This window comes from Labrus mixtus, chromosome 7 (genome assembly GCF_963584025.1).
Source record: "Labrus mixtus chromosome 7, fLabMix1.1, whole genome shotgun sequence".
NCBI classification, from domain to species: Eukaryota; Metazoa; Chordata; class Actinopteri; order Labriformes; family Labridae; genus Labrus; species Labrus mixtus.
In genome coordinates, this window is record NC_083618.1 from 2,841,374 (window position 1) to 2,865,357 (window position 23,984).

The 23,984-nt window shown below is 39.8% G+C and overlaps 2 protein-coding genes across 3 annotated transcripts; one reads left to right on the forward strand and one right to left on the reverse strand.

Annotated features, from left to right (window-relative positions):
- Positions 1-1,047: 1,047 nt before the first annotated feature.
- LOC132977494 (keratin, type I cytoskeletal 18-like) lies at positions 1,048-5,368 on the reverse strand. Of its 2 annotated transcripts, none has more exons than XM_061042102.1 (7): positions 4,825-5,368; positions 3,337-3,419; positions 2,447-2,603; positions 2,183-2,347; positions 1,965-2,090; positions 1,428-1,648; positions 1,048-1,242 (listed from the first exon to the last, which is right to left on the reverse strand). In XM_061042102.1, the coding sequence occupies exons 1-7, from the start codon at positions 5,275-5,277 to the stop codon at positions 1,212-1,214; spliced, it is 1,236 nt and encodes a 411-aa protein (XP_060898085.1). In that variant the 5' UTR covers positions 5,278-5,368; the 3' UTR covers positions 1,048-1,211. The 2 variants fall into 2 exon arrangements, with proteins under 2 accessions (XP_060898085.1, XP_060898086.1); XM_061042103.1 differs by having other exon boundaries at positions 1,376-1,648.
- Positions 5,369-12,284: 6,916 nt separating this feature from the next.
- On the forward strand, positions 12,285-20,302 carry LOC132977495 (keratin, type II cytoskeletal 8-like). Its single transcript, XM_061042104.1, has 9 exons — positions 12,285-12,801; positions 15,091-15,299; positions 16,125-16,185; positions 16,327-16,422; positions 16,566-16,730; positions 17,118-17,243; positions 17,430-17,650; positions 17,767-17,807; positions 19,515-20,302. The coding sequence occupies exons 1-9, from the start codon at positions 12,349-12,351 to the stop codon at positions 19,820-19,822; spliced, it is 1,680 nt and encodes a 559-aa protein (XP_060898087.1). The 5' UTR covers positions 12,285-12,348; the 3' UTR covers positions 19,823-20,302.
- Positions 20,303-23,984: the final 3,682 nt, after the last annotated feature.

Below are 23,984 nucleotides of genomic sequence, written 5' to 3' on the forward strand. Positions count from 1 at the left end.
AGTTCGGTGCATGATTGATAAACTTTAATGATATAAAAACAGCTTTAACTGAAACCTGTCCTGTTTTTTGTTTTCTTTTAGCTCTAATTTAAGAGAAGCCTGAACTGCTTGAACAAGAGGGGATTAAAATGCCTTTGAGGCTTATCCCAGGCCATGGTTTGTGCTTATTGGGAGACATTTGTACATTAATTATTTTAATGTTCAACCATGATGATGATGATTTATTATTATTATTATTATGATGAATAGTATGTTACTAGTGCATTTATGTCTGCTATAGTGAATGAGCATTGTTTAGTTTTGTAGCTGGTAACGATGATTCTAATTCAGCAAGTGAATATACTGCTGTATAGTTCATATAATGCATGCTATTTCTAAAGTTAACATGTTTTTTTAAATGTACAAATTGTATCTTGAAACTTCAGCAGATCCTTTTTTTGTGCTAGAATAAATCTGACACGCTTTTTGCAAAATATTTCAACTGCTTTGATTAAGAGTGGATCACTGCAACAATAGTAATATTTTTTCCTTTTTCTGTAAGCCATTAACACAATCGTTTTATTTCCATAGACTGTAAATGTTAGTGGATGAAGCCTGAGTGACGTCACCTATCTGTAACTGCAGGGGGCTCTGGAGGCTCATCAGCGGTAGCCGCCATGTTGTAAAACCTGTCTCAGGCTAACTTTTATTCAACCTAAACACAGGCTAAGAGCTGGAGCTGAGGTGGGTTTAAACCTCTTGACAAACTGTTTCATCGTGCACGTCTGTCTGTACTTGTATCATTTATAAAATCTGGAATGCATTATAAAAAAAATCACGAACTGCAGGATTTTGCACTTCTGCATTAACTTCATTTTTCAACACCAGAGGTTGCTGCTTGGTTATTTCTTGAAATTGTTTTTTTTGGGGATGTGGTTCTTTTGAGGCAAGTCTTTAAAAATGATGCATGCAATTCATTTCAATGATTTGATTTTTTTAGATAAGTGAGTAACTTATAATACAAACAATGACACTTAAATTACAACAACAAATACACATGAGACATGATCGTGGAACAAATAGTGGTTTTATTCAATCTCACTTGGCTGTTAGGTCAGCAGTGTTTTTTTTTTTAAATGAATGGACCAGCATGGATATTTTTTTCAAGAATTACATTTTGTGGTTTGTTCTTCTTTCATTGTTGGGATGGCACGAGTTCCAAATTAGCTCGCTCAGGCCAGCTCATCCAATGCATCCTGAAGCCTGTACAAAGCACAAATAAACATGGTGACTTTTAAAATATTCATGTTAAAGTAAGTGGAAATACTGCCTCACTTAATGATTTTAGTCATACTTGACCATGCAAAACATGCCAACAAGTAACTTTAGTATTCACCTCTACTATCATCTGCCTCGTTTCATGTCTTCCACCTCTTTATAACTCTTACTTGAAGTCACCGCCATCCAGCAGAGTCTTGTAAGTTGAAATCTCAGCCTCCAGCCTTAACTTCATGTTGAGCAGCGCCTCGTAATCCTGCGTCTGTTTCTGAATGTTCGCCCGCAAGCCGGTCAGCTCTTCCTCAAGACGCATTATGATGTCGTTGTACTTCTCCATTTCCATGTTGTTCCTGTTCTCTGTGTTGCGTAATGTTTCTTCTAAGGAGGATTTCTGATAAAGGATCAGAAAGGACAAGTTAAAAGCATGCCAACAATGTTTTTTTTTATGTGAAGCAAGTCTAAATTTGGAGAACATGGGAAAGTTCCAACCTTTGCCAAAAATGGTATTTGATAATATTTGTTGGTTTATATGAAGGCATAACAATAAAATGGGTTTTATTTATAGGCTATCTCAAGGTATTTTAAATTACCTTTTACAAATATTGTAAAAAATGACTTAAAACTGTGATGATTTTATTACATAAAGTTTGGATTTTTTTTTTTACTGAAACAGAAGATAAAACAAAATGAATAAAATGTATACTTACTAGGCTCTGTTGGGATGAAAGTTCAATTTCCAGGGTCTGTATTTGTCTTGTTAGGTCACTCTTCTCCATCTGGGCTCCCTGGAGAGCTTCTGTGTTCTGTGATACCTGCACCTGCACATCTGCAATCTGAAAAGTAGACATGAAGAGGAAGGAGGGTGTTAGCCTACAAACAAGGTTGTTTAAAAAAAAAGGAAGTTACCCGTTTAATGCTACATTACCTGATTTTCATGCCACTGTTTGAGGTCCTCTGCATTCTTCACGGCCATCCTCTCATAGTTACCCCTCACGTCCTCCATGATCTGAGCCAGGTCCTGACCTTTAGGAGCGTCCACATCCACCTGCACGCCTGAATGAGAGATCTGATTCCTCAGCTCCATCACCTCCTGGTGGACAGAAACAGACAAAGACAACAAACATTGAAAAGATTTCCTCCTGGGAGCTGCTGAGATACTTCATGTTAATATGATGTATTGTAAACTCACATTCTCGTGGTTCTTCTTGAGGAAGGCGAGCTCCTCCTTCACGGACTCGATCTCACTCTCGATGTTCATCCTGGTCATGTTGGTGTCATCGATGACTCTCTTCAGACCGGCGATGTCAGCCTCCACAGATTGGCGGATTGCCATCTCATTGTCGTACCTGTAGACGTGTGCAGACACAAACGCTGTTATTTACACTCTGCTGTACAGTATGATGTTTTGCACGTTTGTCTTACTGCCTGTCTGGACCAGGACACTCTTGTAAATGAGATTCTTAATCTCATCGAGGTTTTTGCTGGTTAAATAAGAAAAAAGAAAAAAACCTGGACATTTCTACTTAAAGGAAAACACAACAAAGGAGCTGCAGTGAACTTTATTTAATTTTTATACAACACAAATATGATACCAGCTTTTTTTCTACACTATGTATAAATGGACACGATATTTGTTTTAGATTTTATTACACTATACACGATGTAATGTGGAGTTTCATAAGCAGACTATGTGTGTTATTCTTGTTCCCTCCACTATCAGTGAAGTCAGTAATACTAACAAGGTCCATGTTATCTTGTGAGCACGAGTATGCCAAGTGTGAAGGACAGTCACGTCATGGCACAAATAAGACATTCTCTCATTTTCAAAAGTTTAAACCACACTCTTAAATGGCATGACTTAATTTTACGACTGTGTTTCTGAACCAAAACCAGCCAGTCTGTCTTATGTGTTATGTAGATATGATGAATTTTGTTTAAAGCACATTGACGTACAAACTCTGCAAAAAGCTTTGAGTTGAAAAGTGTATGACACTGACCTTCTACCTCTGTACAGCATGTGAAGCTTTCAGTATAAAACAAACAGAAATAACTCTGAGATCAAATTTAAAATCAACATACTTTACTTTAAAGTCGTCTGCGGCTAGTTGGGCATTGTCAATCTGGAGCACGAAACGAGCATTCTCTGAGATCTTATCAAAGATCTGGAAAGAAAAAGAAGTAAGGACATATTGACTTTATTAATTGATATTTTGGATCAATACCACTTTTTTTCTCATTCAAACAACAAAATCATTTAAACAGAGGCATTTCCATTCAATACATATTTAAGTTGTCATCTCCAGAAATGTTCTTCTTTAAGACTTAAGAGTTCTTCTTTAAAGAGATCAACTACAGAATCCAACATCTGATTTAAATCACTGTTTCTCCTTATGTAACACTTGGACCTCCGGAGTCAGATTACACTCCAGAGCAGAAACCTATTTGAATTCACTGTTAAACTCAGAGAAAAGAGGAACCACAAAGAGCAGAACAGGAAGAGAGGATGTTCCTGTGCCAAAACAGAATCTGGTTTTGTTTTAGCTTTGTTGGAAAGATGTGTTTCCTGTCTGAATCAATCATACAGACAAGTGTTACTTCTCCATGGTTACACCCAGCTCTTATTTGATTTGTATACATCAATGGATCTGTTTATGTGAGCAATGGTTTGCAAACATTCTTTGTGCATGAGTTGGGATTTTTATCCGCTCTTATGTATATCCTGCCTTAGAGGAAAATACTCATCCCTTTATGTGTTGAGGAAAACAAAGTGCCAACCATCAATGTGTCATTATGTGACATAGAAGATCTGGGGTCTGCACAGGAATGTGACATTTGATTCTGCAGACATGGAGCTGATTGTTATACAACCCATTCACTCGCACACAACTACTGTATGCGCACACACACACACACACACACACACACACACACACACACACACACACACACACACACACACACACACACTCACACACACATAAAGGATCGTGGACAACCAGTGTGTGAGTGTGTGTGTGTGTGTGTGTGTGTGTGTGTGTGTGTGTGTGTGTGTGTGTGTGTGTGTGTGTGTGTGTGTCATTAACACACATCTGTTTCACATTGCGGTCGCCTACACCAAAGAATGCCTGTAGAACCAGCGTTTTCAAGCAGGACCATTTGGGAATGTCTTTGTCTGTTTCAGATTTTTTTTTTTTCAGTCCGTCTCCCGTGATGCCGCCCGCATGCTGGTGATTCATCACAGGAAGTTCTGGCCTGTTTGTGGTGCCAACAACGTTTTTTTGGGGGGGGTAGGGTTGGAGCTTTGCAACCACACCCTTCATTCTCTTCCAGGAAATGTGATAACCAAGGAAATGCTGACTGTCTCTATCCTAATATTAATTTCAACATGAGTGACAAACTTAATAATAATAACAAATATGTCTACATTTAAAACAGAATGATTGCATGTAATGGCATTCATTGATTCTTATATGAGAGGCCCCTGAAACCATTTTTCAACCATTTGAAGACCATTTTTTTTTTAAATTTGCATCTTATTTACAATCATCATGTTATTATCATGCTTACCTGTCTGCGCAGGTCTTCAATGATGGGCTCATACTTGCTGTAGTCCCTCATGTCTGGCCCCCCCTTCTCCAGAGCCTGCATGATATTCATCTCCAGCTCCTTGTTGGCCTTCTCCAGGCTCCTCACCGTCTCCAGGTAGTTGGCAAGGCGGTCGTTCAGGTTCTGCATGGCTCCCTTCTCATTGCCCAGGATCCCAGCACCACTGGAACCGCTGCCGCCTGCTGCCAAGGATGCACCGGCACCACCAAAACCAAAACCTCCACCCATGCCTCCACCCATCCCACTGCTCACCTTGAAAGCAGAGGAAGAAGAGGCGAAGGGGGCACCAGAGCGCAGGGAAGATGTGGAAGTAGAGGAAATGCGGGTTCCATGTCCACCATAACCGGAGACACTTGCAGAACTGTACTGTGGGGTGGAGCGGGTGAAGGAAACGGTGGATCTTCTGACACTCATGTTGGAGATGTTCAGACACAGCAGAGAATGAGGTTAAAAAAATGAGATGTGGAGACTCACAGGAGGCCGGCTGAGAAAGTGACGCTGGCAGTGGGAAGTTGGGGAACTTATACTCCTGCTTCTCTCCCTCAATCACAGCTTCTCTCTCAGACCCTGCCCACTCCCAGTCTCCCCCCCTCCCCCCTCCCTGCTCTCTTGTGCTCGTATTCACCCACATGTTCCCTTTTTTTTTAACCTACAGGGTGTTTTCTGTTTCCAGGGAAACCAGTAGGCATTTTTCTGTTTATAAACTCCTAAAAACATTCACATTTAATTGACATTAACACAAGATTTTCTGGCTGAAACATGGAGAAAATAAAAACCACAGTTCACAACAAAGAAAGAGCAAGATGAGTGTAGATCTGTGTCAAAGGTGAATCGATGCTTCAACAAAGAAAGCTGGGGATAGAGTTAAAACTTCAACAGTTGAATATTGTTGTAAAAATGAGCTCGATTTTGTAAACAGGCAACTAAATTCCTTTGGTTTGCCCATAAAAGGTTTAATGTCCGTCATTTGCCACATAGTTTCTGAGTTTGTGGTCAGCCAGGCCCCAAAATAAACAGAATTTTACTTTTTTTTCCATCTGGACTAACCAGGAAGTGAGCAGTGATTCTTAGTTTCTGAAACTTATATTCTTAGTCTTAGTTAAAGCTCAAATACAAAAACACTGGTTTACTGTATTATACTCTTAAAGTCGCAAGGAAAACAATAATGATAAATAGCATTGAACTGTTTTCCAGAGTCACTCTGATCAGACAGATTTTGACTGAGAAACTAAAAACTTAGTTAAAATAGAACAGATCTTCTGCAACCACAAAGTGAATTCAAGGACAACACAAAAGGGAGAACAGTTTTAACAATGACGCCTGCCGTATTGTAAAAAGAAACCTAAGAACACCCAAGCTTCAAATCTACCCACAAGACCGTCGAGAGATTAGGAAGAATAAAGAACCAAAGTAAGCCAATAGCACTTTGTTCGAAAAAATAACCAAAAGAAAAGAAAAGAAGAGCTGCCCTCTTTTAGCAGTCGTGCAGATCATTTAAACAATCATCTTTGAAGCCTGATCAGGTGTGGTAAGGGTCCTGTGATTGCTCTTTTTTTCATTCATTTCAGGAATAACATTACTCACCTCACAGTCATGTGTTTTCTTCTGAATCAAAGTGTATTAACAGCACAGAGCCGAACACTAAGGAAACGACAATACTCAATAAAATACAGAGAACTTTCTCTTTTTCCCCCAAAACCAACGGCAGCACACCCTGATCTGGCATGACCTCGGGCAGGTTTATGTACAGTAGGTTTAACTGAGGCTGAGGTTGTAATCAAAGAGGATTTTCTCTCTGGACCCAGGAGAAGCAGAAAACAAAACACATGAACCCCCCCGCCCGGGGGAGCCCTGGCAAAGGCTCAAACACCCTTCCTGCTCTTACCCCACCATTACGGGTGATCGAGTTACACTTATTCTCACACTCCACAGAAACACCTTGTCGTTTGTTTATTCACTCATCTCTTTGAAAGTACACAATATAAAGAAAAGAAAGCACCAAGAGTAACAAAAAAGCAAAGAAAGAAGCTAGGGAAACACTGATTGGTCTGGGATAAGGACAGTGAGTCACACATAAAGAGGAAGGATGAATGAAATCAGCATGACTTGTACCCCATGACAGCGACTTCACTGTCTTGTTTGTCTCAACTTGTGTTGGCAACGGGTTGCCTCTTTTGCCTAGACCTAAAAAACCTTTGAATCTTTGACCAATACTTTAACTTAAATGTCAAGTAAATGACATCATGTACGGCACATATCCACACTTCAAAATGAAGACATTTAAGTTAGACATGAAAAGTCATGAAGGATAACTCTCCTGTTTCTGCTTTTCTTCTTGCTATTCTCTGAACCAGAGGCCCACTCCTCTTCCCTAAGATGAATCTGTAAAAAGAGAAAAGGAAAGAAGGGGGAAGCTGGATTCTGTGAGTCATAGTAACACAGCAGGAATCTGGGAACAACTACAGGAGTTTATGTGCTTCACAAATCTTGGACAACTGTCTGAGAGTCGCAGCTGGCAGCCAAGCGTGGCCTTGAATGAACTTCACTTCCCTCCTCCTTTTTCTTCAGTTTCAGGGAGGAGCGATTCTAGATTCTTTTGGGGGCCCTCAGCAAAATTTATTGGGGGCCCCGACAACTAACATCCATCGCCCTTATGTTAAAAAATAATCTGACACCAACGGCAACTTAAAGTGCACACATTTAGATTCACAATTTGAGATTTTATGTTTGTTTGTTTTTCTTCACTTTATTGTTTGTTTGAATGTAATAAAATTTACAAATAAAAAAAGAAAAAACAAATAAAACATTTCAGTTTTCACAGGAATATTGGAACGCAACTAGTCAGTACTGTCAGATGGGACCCCCTTAGGGAGGTTTTTTACTGTCATTGTAAAACTCTGAGTCACTGCTACGAATGGTTTAAAGTTTGTCAGTCCTCAGTTGGGCCCCCTACTGGCCAAGGGCCCCAAGCAGTTGCCTGCCTTGCCTGTTGACTAGCAGCTCCTCTGAGAATGAGCACGCTCACTTGCTTTTATACAATGTCTTCAGTGTGGATTTGCATATTTGCATATTTGCGCAAATGTGTGAAAACTGACTAATGCAAGAAGGAATGCAGGCATGCATGTGAGTGTTACACAGTAACATGGATACTTTCTGACATCCAACCTTCCTGTTTTGATCTCCCTCCCTTATTGACTCACCCAAAATGCTGTTTAAGCGTTTTAATGTTCATCTGTAATGTAATGTCACGTCCAGAATCTGAGTGTAAGAGGCACATGTCAGAGGTTAGTGAAATGTGTCGGCTGAGAAACATTTTCTCTGTGGGATGTCAGGTCCATTTCGAGCACCAAGACATTTCACAGGCAGACATAAAAGAAACAGTGAGTAAGAACTGTTAGGGCAGAATCAACGATACTCCCATTTCTCATGTGGACACAAATGATGAGTTCAAGTGTTCATGAAGTGAGACTCTTTAAGGTTAACTCTACTAAAAACAGAATAATATGTATTCTTAAACATAACAGAATATACGTACAATTTGTGAGGGAAAACCACTACAACTGATGCCACACAGCAACAGACACCTTTTTGACCTTAAACACATCAGCAGGGTATAAGATGAGAGGACAATAGAGACAACCAACATTTTAACATGCTAACACGCTAACACAGTGATGTTAAACACCACAGTATCAGCTGTATGTTTGTTAACATTTGCTTATAAGCATTAAAAACAAACTGAGATATGAATGAAGATTAGCATTTGAACACAAAGCTGAAGGACCAAGACATTCATTAGATTTTTCTAAAGGAACTTCAGACATCAGATTCCAGTAATTAAGTTATTTCAATCAAATCCAAAAGTGTCTGGCTCATGTCCAAATGTCTACAAACTCTCTCTTTCTTTTAGAATTGATTTGAAAGTTCTTTGACTTGTTTTAAAAGCCTTTGCTACAACATGTATCACTGATCTCCCTCAGATCATTTAGGTCTGAATACTTCATTTTTGAACAGGACTTACTGTATGTGTCCCACACAACTAGAAGACCTTTTTGTTTTTATGCCTCTAAACTCTCTTGATATTTAAATGTCGAGCTCTCTGGGCGTTTCAAGAGTACATTTAAAATTTGCTTTTTTAATCTGGCTTTTAACTTTAAAACAAGTTCTTACCCTTGGTCAACATTTTCAATTGTTATCTCTGGCCTTTTTTAATTATTATTATTAGCCAACTTCCTCTTGAATTTATTTAATCGACCCCCAAATAGTTTAGTTCTTTCACTGTGCTATTGTTTACATCTTTTTTTTATTGGGCTTTACCTATTTGAATCATTTGATTTTCGTCTTCATTCTTGTTTTTGTCTTTTACCGTTTGGTGTCAATTTCTGATATCTTTTCCCATCTGCTGTCCGTCTGTGAAACACTTTGGTTTGCACACGTTGTGTATGAAAGGTGCTTTATTATAATTCAAGTTGAGTTGAGTCATGTGAGTAAAAGTTAAAAAGGCACTAAAGTTGTACGGGTTAAAGCTGTATACAACTAGTGTTTTTAGTTTCCTTAGCTGCCTTCCTGTTTTTATTCCCATGGTCTATATTGATGTAATTGTTTTTATTTTAAACTCTGAACAGTAGCACTTTGAGATTTTTTGCCAAACATTTAATCCATTAAATAGATATGTAAAGGTGTTTTGGTGCTGGAGGAGAATCAGTTGATTTAAAATAATGAATAAACCTTGAATTTAAATACAAGATCACTCTATGTCAAAGATATTTCACTCTGAACCACAAATCAGTCGTGTGGTGGATTCCATCCTCATGTGACACTGAATGCCTGTTACAAATTGTCCATGCAATGCTTGCTGATATATTTCCTTCTGAGCCGTGCTCCTAGTGTGCTTAGAGAAAAACAGCAACCCCCTCAAGAATGGATCAAGTTTCAAGAAAAGATCAAATAAATCTAAGTCAGTGGGAAACTGTGATAATGATCATGTGACAATATCAAGCCACTCCTTTTATGTGATTTGCTGACGTGAAGCATACACTTCCATCTTTTGGCCACTAGGTGGCATGAGACTCATGGCCAAAAAAAAAAAAAAAAACATTCAGAGAGACGAGCATGGAAATACCCTCAGAACAGCATGTACTTTAGCTTCCTCCCACACTAGCTACAATGAGAACATGTGTGCTTCCATTGTTTAACACCGTGTGTTAGTACATGTTTCCTTCATGTCTGTCCTGGAGGCGCTCTGTTTGCACAGGCATCACAGGGCGCAGCAGGAAGTGACTTTTACAACTGTTGTTACTGATAGTTTTGAAGGCTTGGCCGGTCCATTTAAACACCACAAAGTCCACCTTAAAGACTACACAGCTATAGCAACACCATCATGACCTGCCGAGGGACTGCAGATGTAAACTCACTCTAAACTAACTCTGGAACAATGCATCAAATGGTAAAATGTATGTTAAATATTGTAGTACATTTACAAATAAATTAATTACATTAAGTACAATCACTTCTTCAAAAACATTTGTAAAGACAGACTTTTATAGATATTACTACTTTGTACACTGACAAACACAATCTACCAAACAGGATTCTTTTTTAGGGTTTTTCTGCTGTTTGTTATTTTTTCTCTCAATTCTAGCCTTAAACTTGATCATTTTTTCATTGTTCACAAAGTTTGCATGCATCAAATTCATTGTCACGATACTTAAATATGGAAATGCATGCAGGAAAGATATGATCGCCTTTGGCCTATCCCTTCAGCCTGCTTTACAGGTACACAATACACCATCATGTTATTGCATCCTATTCTTACTATCTAAGTCATTCTGTCAGTGGTTGTGACACAAGTTTGTTTCTTATCTTTGCTAATTGTCTCCTCATATCCCACACTTGCTCATCCCCCCTCCCCACCCTCCTTTCTGTCTTGTAGCATGTACGTGTCTCTCTCAGCACATTCCTGACTCGATGTGTCATATAGCAGCTTCATACAAACCCAAAACATCACTGGCCTCTTAAGAGACTTTAGGTCAGGGGGCTAGCTCCTTAAATTACCTTCTTATTGTCTCATCCACAAAAAATGAAGGAAAATCTTATCAGCAGGGCATGGAATAAAAAGAGCTCTGTTCATCATTTGGTGAATTCTTCTGAAAGGCTGACTCAATGAAACAACAAGAACTGGTTTATTTGTACATATATGGCTCTCTCCAAGTTTAGCACAGCAGCTCCTTTGTGGAGAGTCACGTCACCGTGTCAGACAAGCCAAGCTAAATGTGCTTTTTCTTTTTCACTGGTCCAATGCCTGAAAGTCTCTTTCTGGTTGTTAAGACCACAACAAGCCCCCCTCAGCCAAGTCACATTTAGTCTCCACACAGAACAGTACCCAGGAATTTGGCTCTTTTCATTGGCTGGTGAGTTCTTTTTTTCCTCAGCACCATATAAAACCTTGCAAACAATAGAGGGGTGTGGTGAAAATGTTGATAGAGGGAGCAGGAGGGTTGGTACAAAATAGGCAACGGTTATCAAACCACTAAGAAAAAAATCATGAATCATGTATCTGCAGGGCGACTGTCTGTCTGTCTGTCTAGAGATATTTAAGACTAGGGTTGGGTTCAGGAAAAAAAGGAAAAAAAGACTAATTGTGTTTACAACTCACCTTGCTGATATTAAAGGAATGCTCACCAATAGTCCCTCTGTGTGTCAGTGTGTGTATGTGTGCATTTCCTGGTTCCATTGTGTGTGCAAGGATTTTTTGAAAAGTGCATGCATAAAAAAAACAAAACTAAGTAGATAGTGGAAACACTACTATAGATAGTGGAACATTTTCAGAGGGTAAATTTGGTTTTCCCACGATTATGAGACATACGGTCACTGCCCACAAATGCATAAAGCACCTCACACTGGGCAACCATAATTAACTTTGCAATATGTCACCTCAATGAGAAGTGTGTGTAAAGCAGAAAAGGTCGTAAAACGATGCGCCTGTTCATTATACCCGAGGTTTGACTTCGTAGTCTGGTGTTGCATATGTGCATGTAGGTGTGTATACATGTGTTTATACTGAGAATAATTTAAAGATATAGACTCCACTTGAAGATTTTTATTATTTTATGGATGGCAGACTGGCTGGAAGTTTTAGTTTACTTGATGAAAGTGTTGGGTCATTTCATAAAAGTCTAAAAGGTGGGAAAAAAACCTCAATGTTTCTGCAGTAGTTTTATAGAAACTGGCACACTGGCTATTATGTAATTCTTTGCTCTCTCCAAGTGTGTAGTAAATGTGTAACACGAGCAAATTGTCTTCCCTTACATTCCCTCATACCCCCACCCCCTCATCCTTCACTCCCCTGCTGAGGGTAGCAGCCAATCACACCTCAGCAGGGTCCCTCCCCTGCTCTGATAAATAGCACCATGGACCAGGGAGGGTTCATCTGCCTGGCTCTCCTCTCCTCAGCAGACTCTCTCCTCTCACACCACTTCTTTGACCATGTCTGTCAGAGCTTTAAAGACCACCACCTTCTCCACTGTGTCCTCCTCTAGGGGCCCCTCTCAAGGCTTCAGCAGCCGCTCCTTCTCCGGCTACGGGGGGCACGGTGCGGGAAGTGGCAGGCAGAGCTATGCTGTCCGCAGCTCCTACGGGGGAGTGGGCAGCAGTGGTGCAGCTGTGGGCGCCGGGGGGTTTAAAGTGGTTGGGGGTTATGGTGCTGGGGGGTCCGGACAAAGAGGAGGTGGAGTAGAGTTTGGCTATATGGGCTTCGGTGGAGGTATGGGAGGCGGTATGGCCAACGACATGATGACCCCCATCACTGCAGTGACTGTGAACAAGAGCCTGCTGGCCCCCCTGAACCTGGAGATTGACCCCACTATCCAAGCTGTCCGCACCCAGGAGAAGGAGCAGATCAAGACCCTGAACAACCGCTTTGCATCCTTCATTGACAAGGTTAGTCAATTTAAGAATAAGGGGAGACAGGAAAAAAATGAGTGTGGCTACAGATTAGAAAAAATACATCTAAATCATCAAAAAAGGGGTTGGCTTCAGTTTAATATAAAATATGTTCTCTGTGGAATTTGGTAGGTTTCTTTGAGTTTTGGGATGAGGCCTTCAAATTCATCACGGAAACAATACTGCAACAACTTCACAGGAAATTAGTTTTCTGCAAGATAAAAAAAATAGCTCTAGGGGAAAGAGGTCTCAATTCACAACAGAGAAAAAATAACTGCACACACTACAGCCTGCATGGGTCTGTAAAGCAGTCAATCTATGGAGGATACCGTTTTGGTTTCTTTTTCAAGTCAAGGCTAAACTTCCACATCTGCTATCAGTCAGGTATGGTCATACAGAGCTCAGATAAGCAGATCAACCTGGATAAAGACTACAAACAGGGCTGAGATGAAGAGAAAAAGAACAATTTTTTGAAAAAGTGCTGCATCCAAAAGAGAGCAAGATCCTTCAGAAAGTGGTTATGAAATCAGATAAAAGACCATGTGTCTTATTGCATTTTGGAACTGCAAATCTTATGTGTTGCGTTTTTTTAAAATGTCAAATGTATACAGGCTTCACAAACACTAGAAGTAAAAAGAGTGGGAGTGGTCGGGGGGAAAGGTTTGCACAAGACGAGCTTATTAAAAACCAAGTGGAGTAGATCACTATCTATCCCAGATTATCAGTGATGTGAACAATACCCACTTTATGAGGTTGTAAAATAATCAAGAAAGCAATTTTCCTGTCAGGAGTATAAGTCATTGTAATGCACAAACTATAAAAGAGAGTCTACTAAAAAGCCTGAGACGACTTTCTTATCAGACAGAAGCTTCCAGCCCTCTCTACCTGAGATTGATCAGATTCTTTACTTATCGCCCATCCATACATTCTTGTTTAAAGAGGCACCCTGAGAGTTAAACTGTTAATGAATCACGCTGAGAATAATTCAGTCTTGCATACCATGGTGATATGGCACACACACACACACACACACACACACACACACATGCATAGCTCCGTGTCTCCCATCATGTTTGCAGAGTGTAAGCAGGACCCCACCCAGGGCACAGCATGCTGAATAGAGAAGTTGTAAAAGAAGCAAACTGTGTCACCACTGAGAAACAGTGCCTCTTTGTGTTAAATCAGCAGCACTGTGTGTTAGAATTGAGTAAGGACTAATTAATGTGACATTCAGAGTGTGTTGGAGGTGGGACAAGTTCAATTAGTCATTTTTCTTTCAGTCGATCTTTTGGGATTCTTTGTCCATCAGCAAACAAAGTTAATCCACTCGTGTTTTCCAAGTCACTCCCACATTTTCTGTACATGCATTCTTATTCTAAAATCTATATGTCACTGAGCACTCATTAGCCTGGTCATATTTGCAGAAGGGTGTCCAGACTTTTTGTAGTTGGATGGCACTTTAACTGGTCTTTAAAAAAGAAAAAATAACACAACAATATGTCAACCTACAAAACTTCCAGGCTTAACTCTTAAAAGATTCAGAGAGAATAATTTTCTCTTAAAGTAGTCCAACACAGTATTAAAGCTACCCAAAGACAAAAAAAAAAAAAAGATAACGAGAATAAGGTTGTAATATTTATTTTGAAATAGCTCATGCTGCCATTGGGGCTTTTCCTTCTTTTGAATAGACTCAGTTTCTTATACAATCTTTCAAAAGTCGTGATACTCAGGACAATATGGTTCTGAGATTTATATTAAGATGTATTCAGTAATTAGTGAAACCTGTACCAAAGTATGACTTCACAAGATGCTCTTATGTTCCTCATTTAAGTAAAGGTGGCTGGCTGCTCTTCTGATATACCCATTCAAAATAGCATATAGTCTAACCATAGATTGAAATACTATTTTTTCTCATAAAATTACTTAATTCTCATAATATTACAAATTTATTCTAATATTAAGACTTTATTCTCTTCAGACTCAATGTCACAATATTATGACTCTTCTCACAATATATAGACTTCATTCTTGATACACAATAAAGTGCCACCAGGTGTTAGCAGCTTGTTGCAAAACAGCCCAATAATTTGGCTTTAAAATGTAGTCCTGCCTCCAACTGGATGAGAGCCAATCATAGTTAAGAATTATGGGATTGCTAATCCGATTCTAAGGGGGGGGGCCTATGCCACCCCAGGCCACCCCTGGACATGCTCCTGGTACTCATCTATAAACTCGTACATGATGTCTGAAACCTAATCTGTGATGTGTGTGTGTGTGTGTGTGCAGGTTCGCTTCCTGGAACAGCAGAACAAAATGCTTGAGACCAAGTGGAAGCTTCTGCAGGAGCAGACCACGTCTCGCTCCAACGTCGATGCCATGTTTGAAGCCTACATCGCCAACCTGCGCAAGCAGCTCGACAACCTGGGTCATGAAAAAGTCAAACTGGAATCAGACTTACATCAAATGACTGGTCTGGTGGAGGACTTCAAAACCAAGTGAGTGGACAGAGGATTTCAAACCTTCTATTTTACCCTACAACTAAAACACCTATAATCATATTTGTGTATCAACAATGGATCAGATGATTACTTGAGCATTAAAAAGGCCCACACAGAATCTGGTTCACTCTCAGTTCTCTCTCATCAGGATGGGTTTCTGTTGCTGCATGCAGATTTTTATTCAACAAACAGTTATTATGTATTTAAAAGCAGTCATCCAACATCCACTTTTTCTTCTTCCCACTGTTAGAAATCCGTCCCTTAAGATGCAGAAGATTATTGTTAAGGAAAAAAACACATATTTAATTCAATTTTCTTTAAAAGTTTCACTTATCAATTTTTATGTTAAGGCCAATCTGAAACAGCATTGCCACAGTATGGGGAGTACTGTAGTGGCTCAGGGACTTGGGTTAGAAACTGTACGGTTGCTGGTTCAAGTCCTAGTATGGACCACATGTGGAATTTGGAACTGGTGCCAGTTTAATCATGGCAGAGAATCCTCAACTACTCAGGGCGCCCTATGCATCCTCCTGTGGTGTGTGTCTGTGTATGTGTGTGTGCAGTATGTGTTAAAGTATAAAACAATGAAAAGTTATATTTCCCCCGGGTTAATAACGTTTTTTATAGTATATATATTAAAGCTATAAAATAAATGTAACAGCTCTCCTGTGGACACAGCAGGAGCCTGTAGTAAGCTTCATGTAGTGGCCGAATGAGTCCCCTGTAGCACACATTAAGGAAGAAAACATATGAAATATGAAATCAGATGAAACTTCTGATTTTAAGGTCATACAAACATTCTGTGTCTCTCTTCGTTTCCAGGTATGAGGAAGAGATCAACAAGCGCAACGAGTGTGAGAACAACTTTGTTCTGACAAAGAAGGTCTGTTTAGCTTTTCTCTCTTTTCTTACTCCTCACCTTGAATCAATAATTAGCCTTCGAGTAGATTCAGCTCACACAATGGTCATTTGTTTCTCAGCTGAGTGCCTTATTGGAAAATTCTGTGTTGACTTTCCGGTGCAGGACACCGATGCAGCCTACATGATCAAAGTGGAGCTGGAAGCCAAACTGGATGGGCTCTCTGATGAGATCGAGTTCCTGAGGCAGCTCTATGACACAGTAAAAACTTGAATTTACTCTTCAGTGGCTCAAAAATGAACGATTAGATCTTAACACACCATCTAAAAATAAATGACATTCACCTCTTGATGTGTTCCAAGTCAATTTATATTGTTCTAATATTCTTTAATCTTCTTTTGTAGGAAATCCAGGAGCTGCAGGGCCAGATCAAGGACACATCTGTTGTGGTGGAGATGGACAACAGCCGTAACCTGGACATGGACGCCATCGTTGCTGAAGTGCGCGCCCAGTACGAGGACATCGCTAACCGGAGCAGAGCTGAGGCCGAGTCCTGGTACCAGAATAAAGTGAGACAAGACACTTGTCTTATTTGAAATTAAAAACTTCAACCAGCACGTATAGTCTGCTGTAGTAGGGAGTAGAAGGAATCTGTGTTGTCCTTTCTTGTTGACTTATAACAACTTCCCTCCATTTAGCACTTTTCCTTCAAAGACATTATTTCAGACGACTGGTGTGCACATCTGTTGCTGCAAAAAAATGCATCTGGTGTTTATATGTCAGGTTGTCTGTAGATTCACTGCAAATTTAAGTGTGCCACATTATGTCAAAACAACATTTTCTGATGGCATTTAAAACAAATGTAGAATGACATCAGACTTACAAGATAGAAAAAAATCATACCTGGAATACATTGTCTTTAATGTGCCGATCTGACTCGCCCCTCTCTTATCCAGTATGCAGAGATGCAGCAGTCAGCAGGAAGATACGGTGATGACGTGAAGTCAACCAAGGCTGAGATTGCTGACATGAACCGCAGGATAATGAGGCTCCAGTCTGAGATTGACATGGTTAAAGCGCAGGTGACACATAAAGATTTATGTTTTGTATATTTAGCCATCTCACACTGTAAGAGGTCATTCATTTATTTGCTTTGAGTAACTTAATATTCAGCATTAAATAAGAAATAGGATATAAGGACCTTACCTTTTAAGAAATTTGAATGTTTTGTACAGCACTTCACTCTTCTATTCTTCCTCTACCCAAAGAGAAATAATCTGGAGACTCAGATCGCAGAGGCCGAGGATCGAGGAGAGCTGGCGGTGAAGGATGCTAAACTCCGCATCAGAGATCTGGAGGAGGCTCTGCAGAGAGCCAAGCAGGACATGGCCCTGCAAGTCCGCCAGTACCAGGAACTGATGAACGTGAAGCTGGCTCTGGACATTGAGATCGCAACCTACAGGAAACTGCTGGAAGGAGAGGAGGACAGGTAAAATGTTACAGTGACATGATAACAACAACATGCAGACGTGGAGAGAAATGTCTTCTTTTCATGAATACATGTCATTATTCTGCTTTCAACTTTTTTTTACGTTTTCTCTACAGGTTAGCCACAGGAATCAAGACCACTGTATCCAAGCAGACATGTAAGTTCATGTTGTACCGACTGCAAACAGTTTGAGTGTTTCACAGCTGTTTGTGTTATTATCTGTCAACACATGACAAGAGTATACCAAAATAATCATTAAGATGACAAATGTTTGTGTAGCTGCGTAGTTAACAACATCTCTAGGTAACAAAATGATAAATGTCATTAGATGAGGGTACACATTTAACTCCATTCACCGCCTGTGGCCTAGTGGTTAGTTCAAGTGTACAGAGACTGTTATCCTCTAAGCCAGCCTTTCCCAAACTTAAGACTGCCGCGGCCCACTTTGAAATACGAAATTACTCCGGGGCCCATTATAAAATAAAAGTTATGATTACAGCTATAACTTTCAGTAAGGGTAAATTATTGGACATGACAACATGATATTATGACAAAAGAGACACAAAAGTTTAGTAAACAATATGTCCATGAATAGTCATGACAAGCCTTACTAATCACTTAAAGGGTTGACTCATGGTAAATCAGCATTATTGTGATATTTATTTTATTTTTATACTTGGTTGAAGCCCCACCTGAAGTACCAACACAGCCCACCAGGGGGCCGCGGCCCACACTTTGGGAAACACTGCTCTAAGCTGATGGCCCAGGTTTGAATCCGGCCTGTGGCTCTCTCACCCTGATTTCTGCCTCTATCCACTGTCCTGTCGCTCTAATACATACAATCAAAACACAGAAAAACACTCTGGTGTCCAAATGGAAACCAGGATGAAGAAACCGTCTTCACTCACATTGTGTCAAAAGTTTGGGAGCTTCAGATGAGATCTCATAAACAATAATTTTCTATAGAAGTGTTCTCCTTCTAGACACAGTGGCCCTTCTAGAGTCTGGTGGGTCCCTAGGCAAACAGTGGGGCCCCTCCAACCAGTGTTCATCTCTATGATGTTATAAGTAATCATTCTCTCTTTCTTTTCTTTAAGTGACTTTCAGTGACAAACTTTTTCACAGTAATAAAGCATGTGATGCTTGGTAGTGCAGCAAGATGCTGTCAGATGGGGCGCCCTCAGGGAGGTTTCCTACTGTCATTGCAAACTCACTTCATGCCACCGCTGTGGTTTAAAGTTAGTCAGCCATTGGGGGCCCCCTTACTGGCCTGGGGCCCCACACAGTTTCCTGCCCTGCCTGTAGACAAGCATCTCTGTTCAGACATTTTCTCACCTTTAAATCAAACACCACTTCACTAAAGCTGCTTTTTCATTTGCCTCTTAACCAATTACATTTGGAAATAACTTTAATTGAACAAAGATGAATACATGTCAAATTTCCACACATTCTCAATCAGAGAATGAAATAAAACAATATAGGGAGTTAACTTTTGTTAAAAGTTCCATAAGCCATGTTTTTGATAAGAGGGTTGTTAAAAAAGTAAAGAAAAATATTTTTAAAGGTTCAGAAGGTTTTTAAACTTAAGTTTGTATGAGTCCTACACACTATGATAAAACATGCAATATGCCACATGAAGTGCAATACATCACAATTAAAATCACGTGAAACCACGTCAGCTACTCTTGCCTGCATTGGCTGACATCTCTAAAATATCAGTAAGAAGTCCCTCCAACCCTGACAGACACAGAAAAATATCCAGATGTGTATATGTTCAATGGTCTCAAAATAACTTCATACAGACCCCTTTACCCAATGACCTAATTTAAAGATTAATGAAAGATTTTTTTTTCTCAACATGCAGCTATGAACTACAGCGCCTACGGCCTGGAGAGCTCCCGCACCCCTTCCTACGTCAGCTGCTCCTACGGTGGAGTCAGGACGAGCAGTGGCTCGGACGCTGCCCTCAGTGCCCTCGAAGGAGCCACAGTGAAGAGCACCACAGTCACCAAGACCGAAACTGTGGTGATGAAGGCCGAGGAGAAGAAGAAGGAGGAGCAGCAGGAGGAGGAGATGCAGGAGCAGCTTCAGGCAGCAACCGAGGAGCCAGCAGCAGAGGAGAAGAAGGAGGAGCAGGAGCAGGTGGAGGCTGAAGCTGTGGCTGAGGAGTGATCATTCCCCTGTATTGTCAGTTTTATGATTTAGGTTTTGGAGGTTAAGAATAAGTAATTACACTCTCTCTGTTTTTCTATCTATTTCTTAGATGAATCAGTCATTGATATACCTTTTTCTAAAGCACATTTTAGCTGTAAAAGGTGTAAACACAACTTTCCTTCAGGTATCCTTAATAAAGAGGTGCTAACTTGCAACCTGCATCATTCCTTCTGTGACAATTGCACCACACTTGGTTAGCCAGCAGGTGGCACTATCACACCTGTTTTCCTCTGCTGCTCCATCTTTTTTTTGACCAGCTCATTTCACTTTCACCACAGCAACCTTTGCATCACTACCTGCTGTTGTAAAACATTGATGTAAGATGAACATCAGTCATGAAAGTCTTCATAATGTGAAGGGGTAAACACTTTTTGGTGCAATACCTGCTGGCAACACCTGGAGTCCTGTTTGCTCAACAATAAACTTTGTCAAAAAGTGTTTCCGATTTGTGTTCTGTTCTTTTTTGATGGTAGATTTTATTTTAAACCTTTTTTGTTTAATAATTGAAAAAACAATTAGAATACCTCATCGAAAAAAAGAAAAACCATGATAGACTGTTATGAAAAGTACTTAATATAAAACTAAAGGGGGTTGTCAATCTTTATCGACACACATACAGAGATCCTTTTACTCACACACACACACACACACAGAAATAATGACATCACACCACAAGTCCAAGCCTGTCTCAGTCCAGATAGTTCAAATGTTTTTCTTTAAGAAATTACATCTCAGGTAATGTGTTTCTATTCTATGCAATGTCAGCACCACCTTTAATCACTTACTGTAAAAAATAAAGAGTGTGTAATTACACAAGTAAATAAGTACATAAAGCACACACACAAAATCCAAATTAGAGTTGTGTTCAATAACCCTAGAGTTGCATCGAGGACAACATCATAACAACCAATGCAAACACTAATATATGTGAGAGCCTGTGCATTAAACCTGTGGTTATAGTGAGGTAAAGGGTATTTGTCTCTTCAGTGGATGATTACTCAAGAGGTCTTTTCAGCCCTACAGGAACAGGTTTGAACATGAATTATGGGTTAGAAGGCTGCGCCCAAGGCTATACAGCGTCTCCCAAACTTACATTAAAGACCGACAATCCCACCCACTGTACATTGCTGTTAAAAGAGTGATGACTGCTAACGTACAACTGGTGCAGAGTGGAGGACTTTAAGCGTCGAAGGCTAGATTAGTTAACTGCATGAGAACAGTTTAATGTATAAGTTTTGTTTTTGTGTAAGACTTTGGATTGATGGTTCAGACGTTGGGTACCAGTACTTAATTTATTAGGAATTTATAAAAGTAAATAATTATTATGCAATGATATGGACAGCAAGTATGTGCACAATATCTAAATAAATGTTGTTTAAAGAAAAAGAAAGGTAGATGAAGTGATCAGTTTTAAATAGCCCTGAAGGACTACTTCAGTAAATACAGGAATCATAAACACGGCCACAGATGCTTTATGTTCAAGGTGTGTCTGAGCATGCTGTCCCTTGGAGACTTTTGTAGTTTATGTACTCAGTGAAACTTTCCACTTTCCTGAAGTAGTTTTATTGGCTTTCTTGAAAGCTCTGGGCTATTTAACAGTTCTCAGTTCAGTTTACTTAGTCTGAAACCAAATGGCCAATTGAATGTTTTTCTAAAGTGACTAAGGCCAGCTAGCTTAGCTTAGTACTAGGAACAGTTGCTGGAACTTTTTATCCTCTCAATTTTCATTTATGGGCCCATAAAACCACCAAAACTGGTTAAAATGTGGACTAGTGAAAACTCAGGTGTTGAAAGTGAAGGCACCCAGACTGCTGTTGTACAGTAAGGTCAACTTGCACAATCCTTCTCAGCCCTGTTTGCGAACTCAACAAGAACAATAGCACACCTTTGGACAACATTTCTGTGGAAAATAGTGGAATTACACTACAGTTAATGAAATATAGTATAAAGAACGACCAGTTTTTGGGGGGGTTCTGCCCTTTGTGATGTGGGAAAATCTTGGAAAAACTGCCTGTTTGAGCATACATTTTTTGACAAGTGGAGCAGGCAAAAGAGGGAAAGGGTGGACTTTTCTCATAATTCGGGGGTTCGTAGATGGGACATGGATACATCAGAGTTCGAAAAACATGGGAAATTGTATTTTGCATAATATGTGACCTCTAAAATGTATTGTTTTTGAGGGTGTGTTTGCTAAATGGTAAAATGTAAAAGCATGTTTCCTGTTAGAATATGTTGAATTGAATGATGAATAATTATTACTCTGTCAAATTAAAACAGTGAGGCTTCAACCTCTAAGTGTTTTGGGAGGCTCTCTGACTGTTCGCCCTGCAGAGGAAGCTGCTCTGACAGATTCTGCTGCACACAAGCATGCTTTACCGACCCCGTATACTGTACAAGGAGCACTGTATGTATGCTGCCGCAGGTTACAGTGGATGTAAACCTCTTGCTGGATCGATTAACTAATTTCATTTCTTAAATCTAGGCAATGCATTCATACAAAATCGTTTTAACTTTTTAAATGCAATAACCATTGTAAAACCTGCCCATAGGATGCACACACACACTGAACCAGGATCATTAAGCCTGCATTCTACAATCCTGCTTAACCTTGGTTCTTGTTCTAGCATGTACTTTTGACCATACTGTCATGTTGCTACCCTTCAGAAACTACACCTGTGAATAAAACTTCTGTCAGAGTTGAATCCAAGAAACGGAAAGAATAAGTCATGACAAATAAACCTTGAAATACATGTTCTGGATATGTAAGTGAGGTACGGGGTGAGGCTACGATGACATGACTGAAACAAGAAAATTGATAGAAACTTGGCTTCATTTCTGGGAGTGATTGATGTGCAGCCCACACCCCTATGCGAGCATGTTGTCACAGGTACCAGTTCTACCTTCATGTTATGCAATCCATACAATATGTGTCCGTCTCCTACACTTTGTCAGAATAAACATGCTGACACATGAATTGACATATCTTCTCTTTATCTAACACTGCCTGCAGGTAAGTGTTGAACTTGTTACATTGCACAAACCACCATTGTAACAGTGAGTCTTTTGTCTTTTGTTTAAATATTCTTTATGGTAACCTAGTTTAATCATCTGCAGATCTTAAAGTGAATATATGATTGATATAGTTCTTTTGGTAGCATGGCAGTTTTTTTTTTACATGCAGCTTGACAGTGCAGGCTTGCATGCCAGCTTATGTTACATCTGTATTATAGGACACAGCCAATGACACACACACATACAGTGTATGATTACAGACAGAACAATTGGGGAGTATTAAGTCAACATTGTGTCATTCGATGAGCTCATCAAAGACAGACTTTTGTCTTGTAGGACAAAATTAAATAAACTTCTCATAGCTTGAAGGCAGCGTTACTGGTTATACACTAACAAAGCAAAAAATGTGAAAGAAGCGATTGATTCACTTAAACTAACAGGCAGTCAAATAAAACATGAACACTTACATGTTAAAAAGCTATTCGTGTTTGATGTCTCGCCAGGGATTTATGATTTCTCATGTAAACTGTCAGATTTACTTGTCTAAGTATGCCAGAAGTTCACCAGCGGCTATACAAGTAATCACCCTGTCAATTTAGCTGATCCAGGATTTGTCTGTACAGGACCTGAAATAAAAAAAACAGTCTGACAAGCCTTAAAGAAAAGCTGCACTCTCAGTTTGAGTAACAGGTCTGATTTCCTCCACAGGCGCAGGGCGGAGACTACTGACAGAAAGATCAAGGATCAAATCTCTGCAATGGAAGTGTAAATTGTCTGGATACCTGGTTGAGGTGTGCCCCTTCTGATAAAACAGAAGTATGCACTAGCCAAACAAAAACAACAACAAACAGAATCTATAGTTAGGGATGGCTCAGGCTTGGATCGCCCCTATGCGTCTATTGGCACCTGGCACACTGAGCTCCTATCTCTCCCTCCTTCTCAATCATACATTCATAACTTTAAGTGATCTCCCTGCAGATATTGAGCTCCTTCGTCTCGCAGGCTTCTCTTGATTCTGTTGACCTGCCTGACCCCAACTGCAATGACTAGTAATATCAGTTCTACGTCTATAATAATTATTATAAATGTTAATGTGAATCTTAATGCT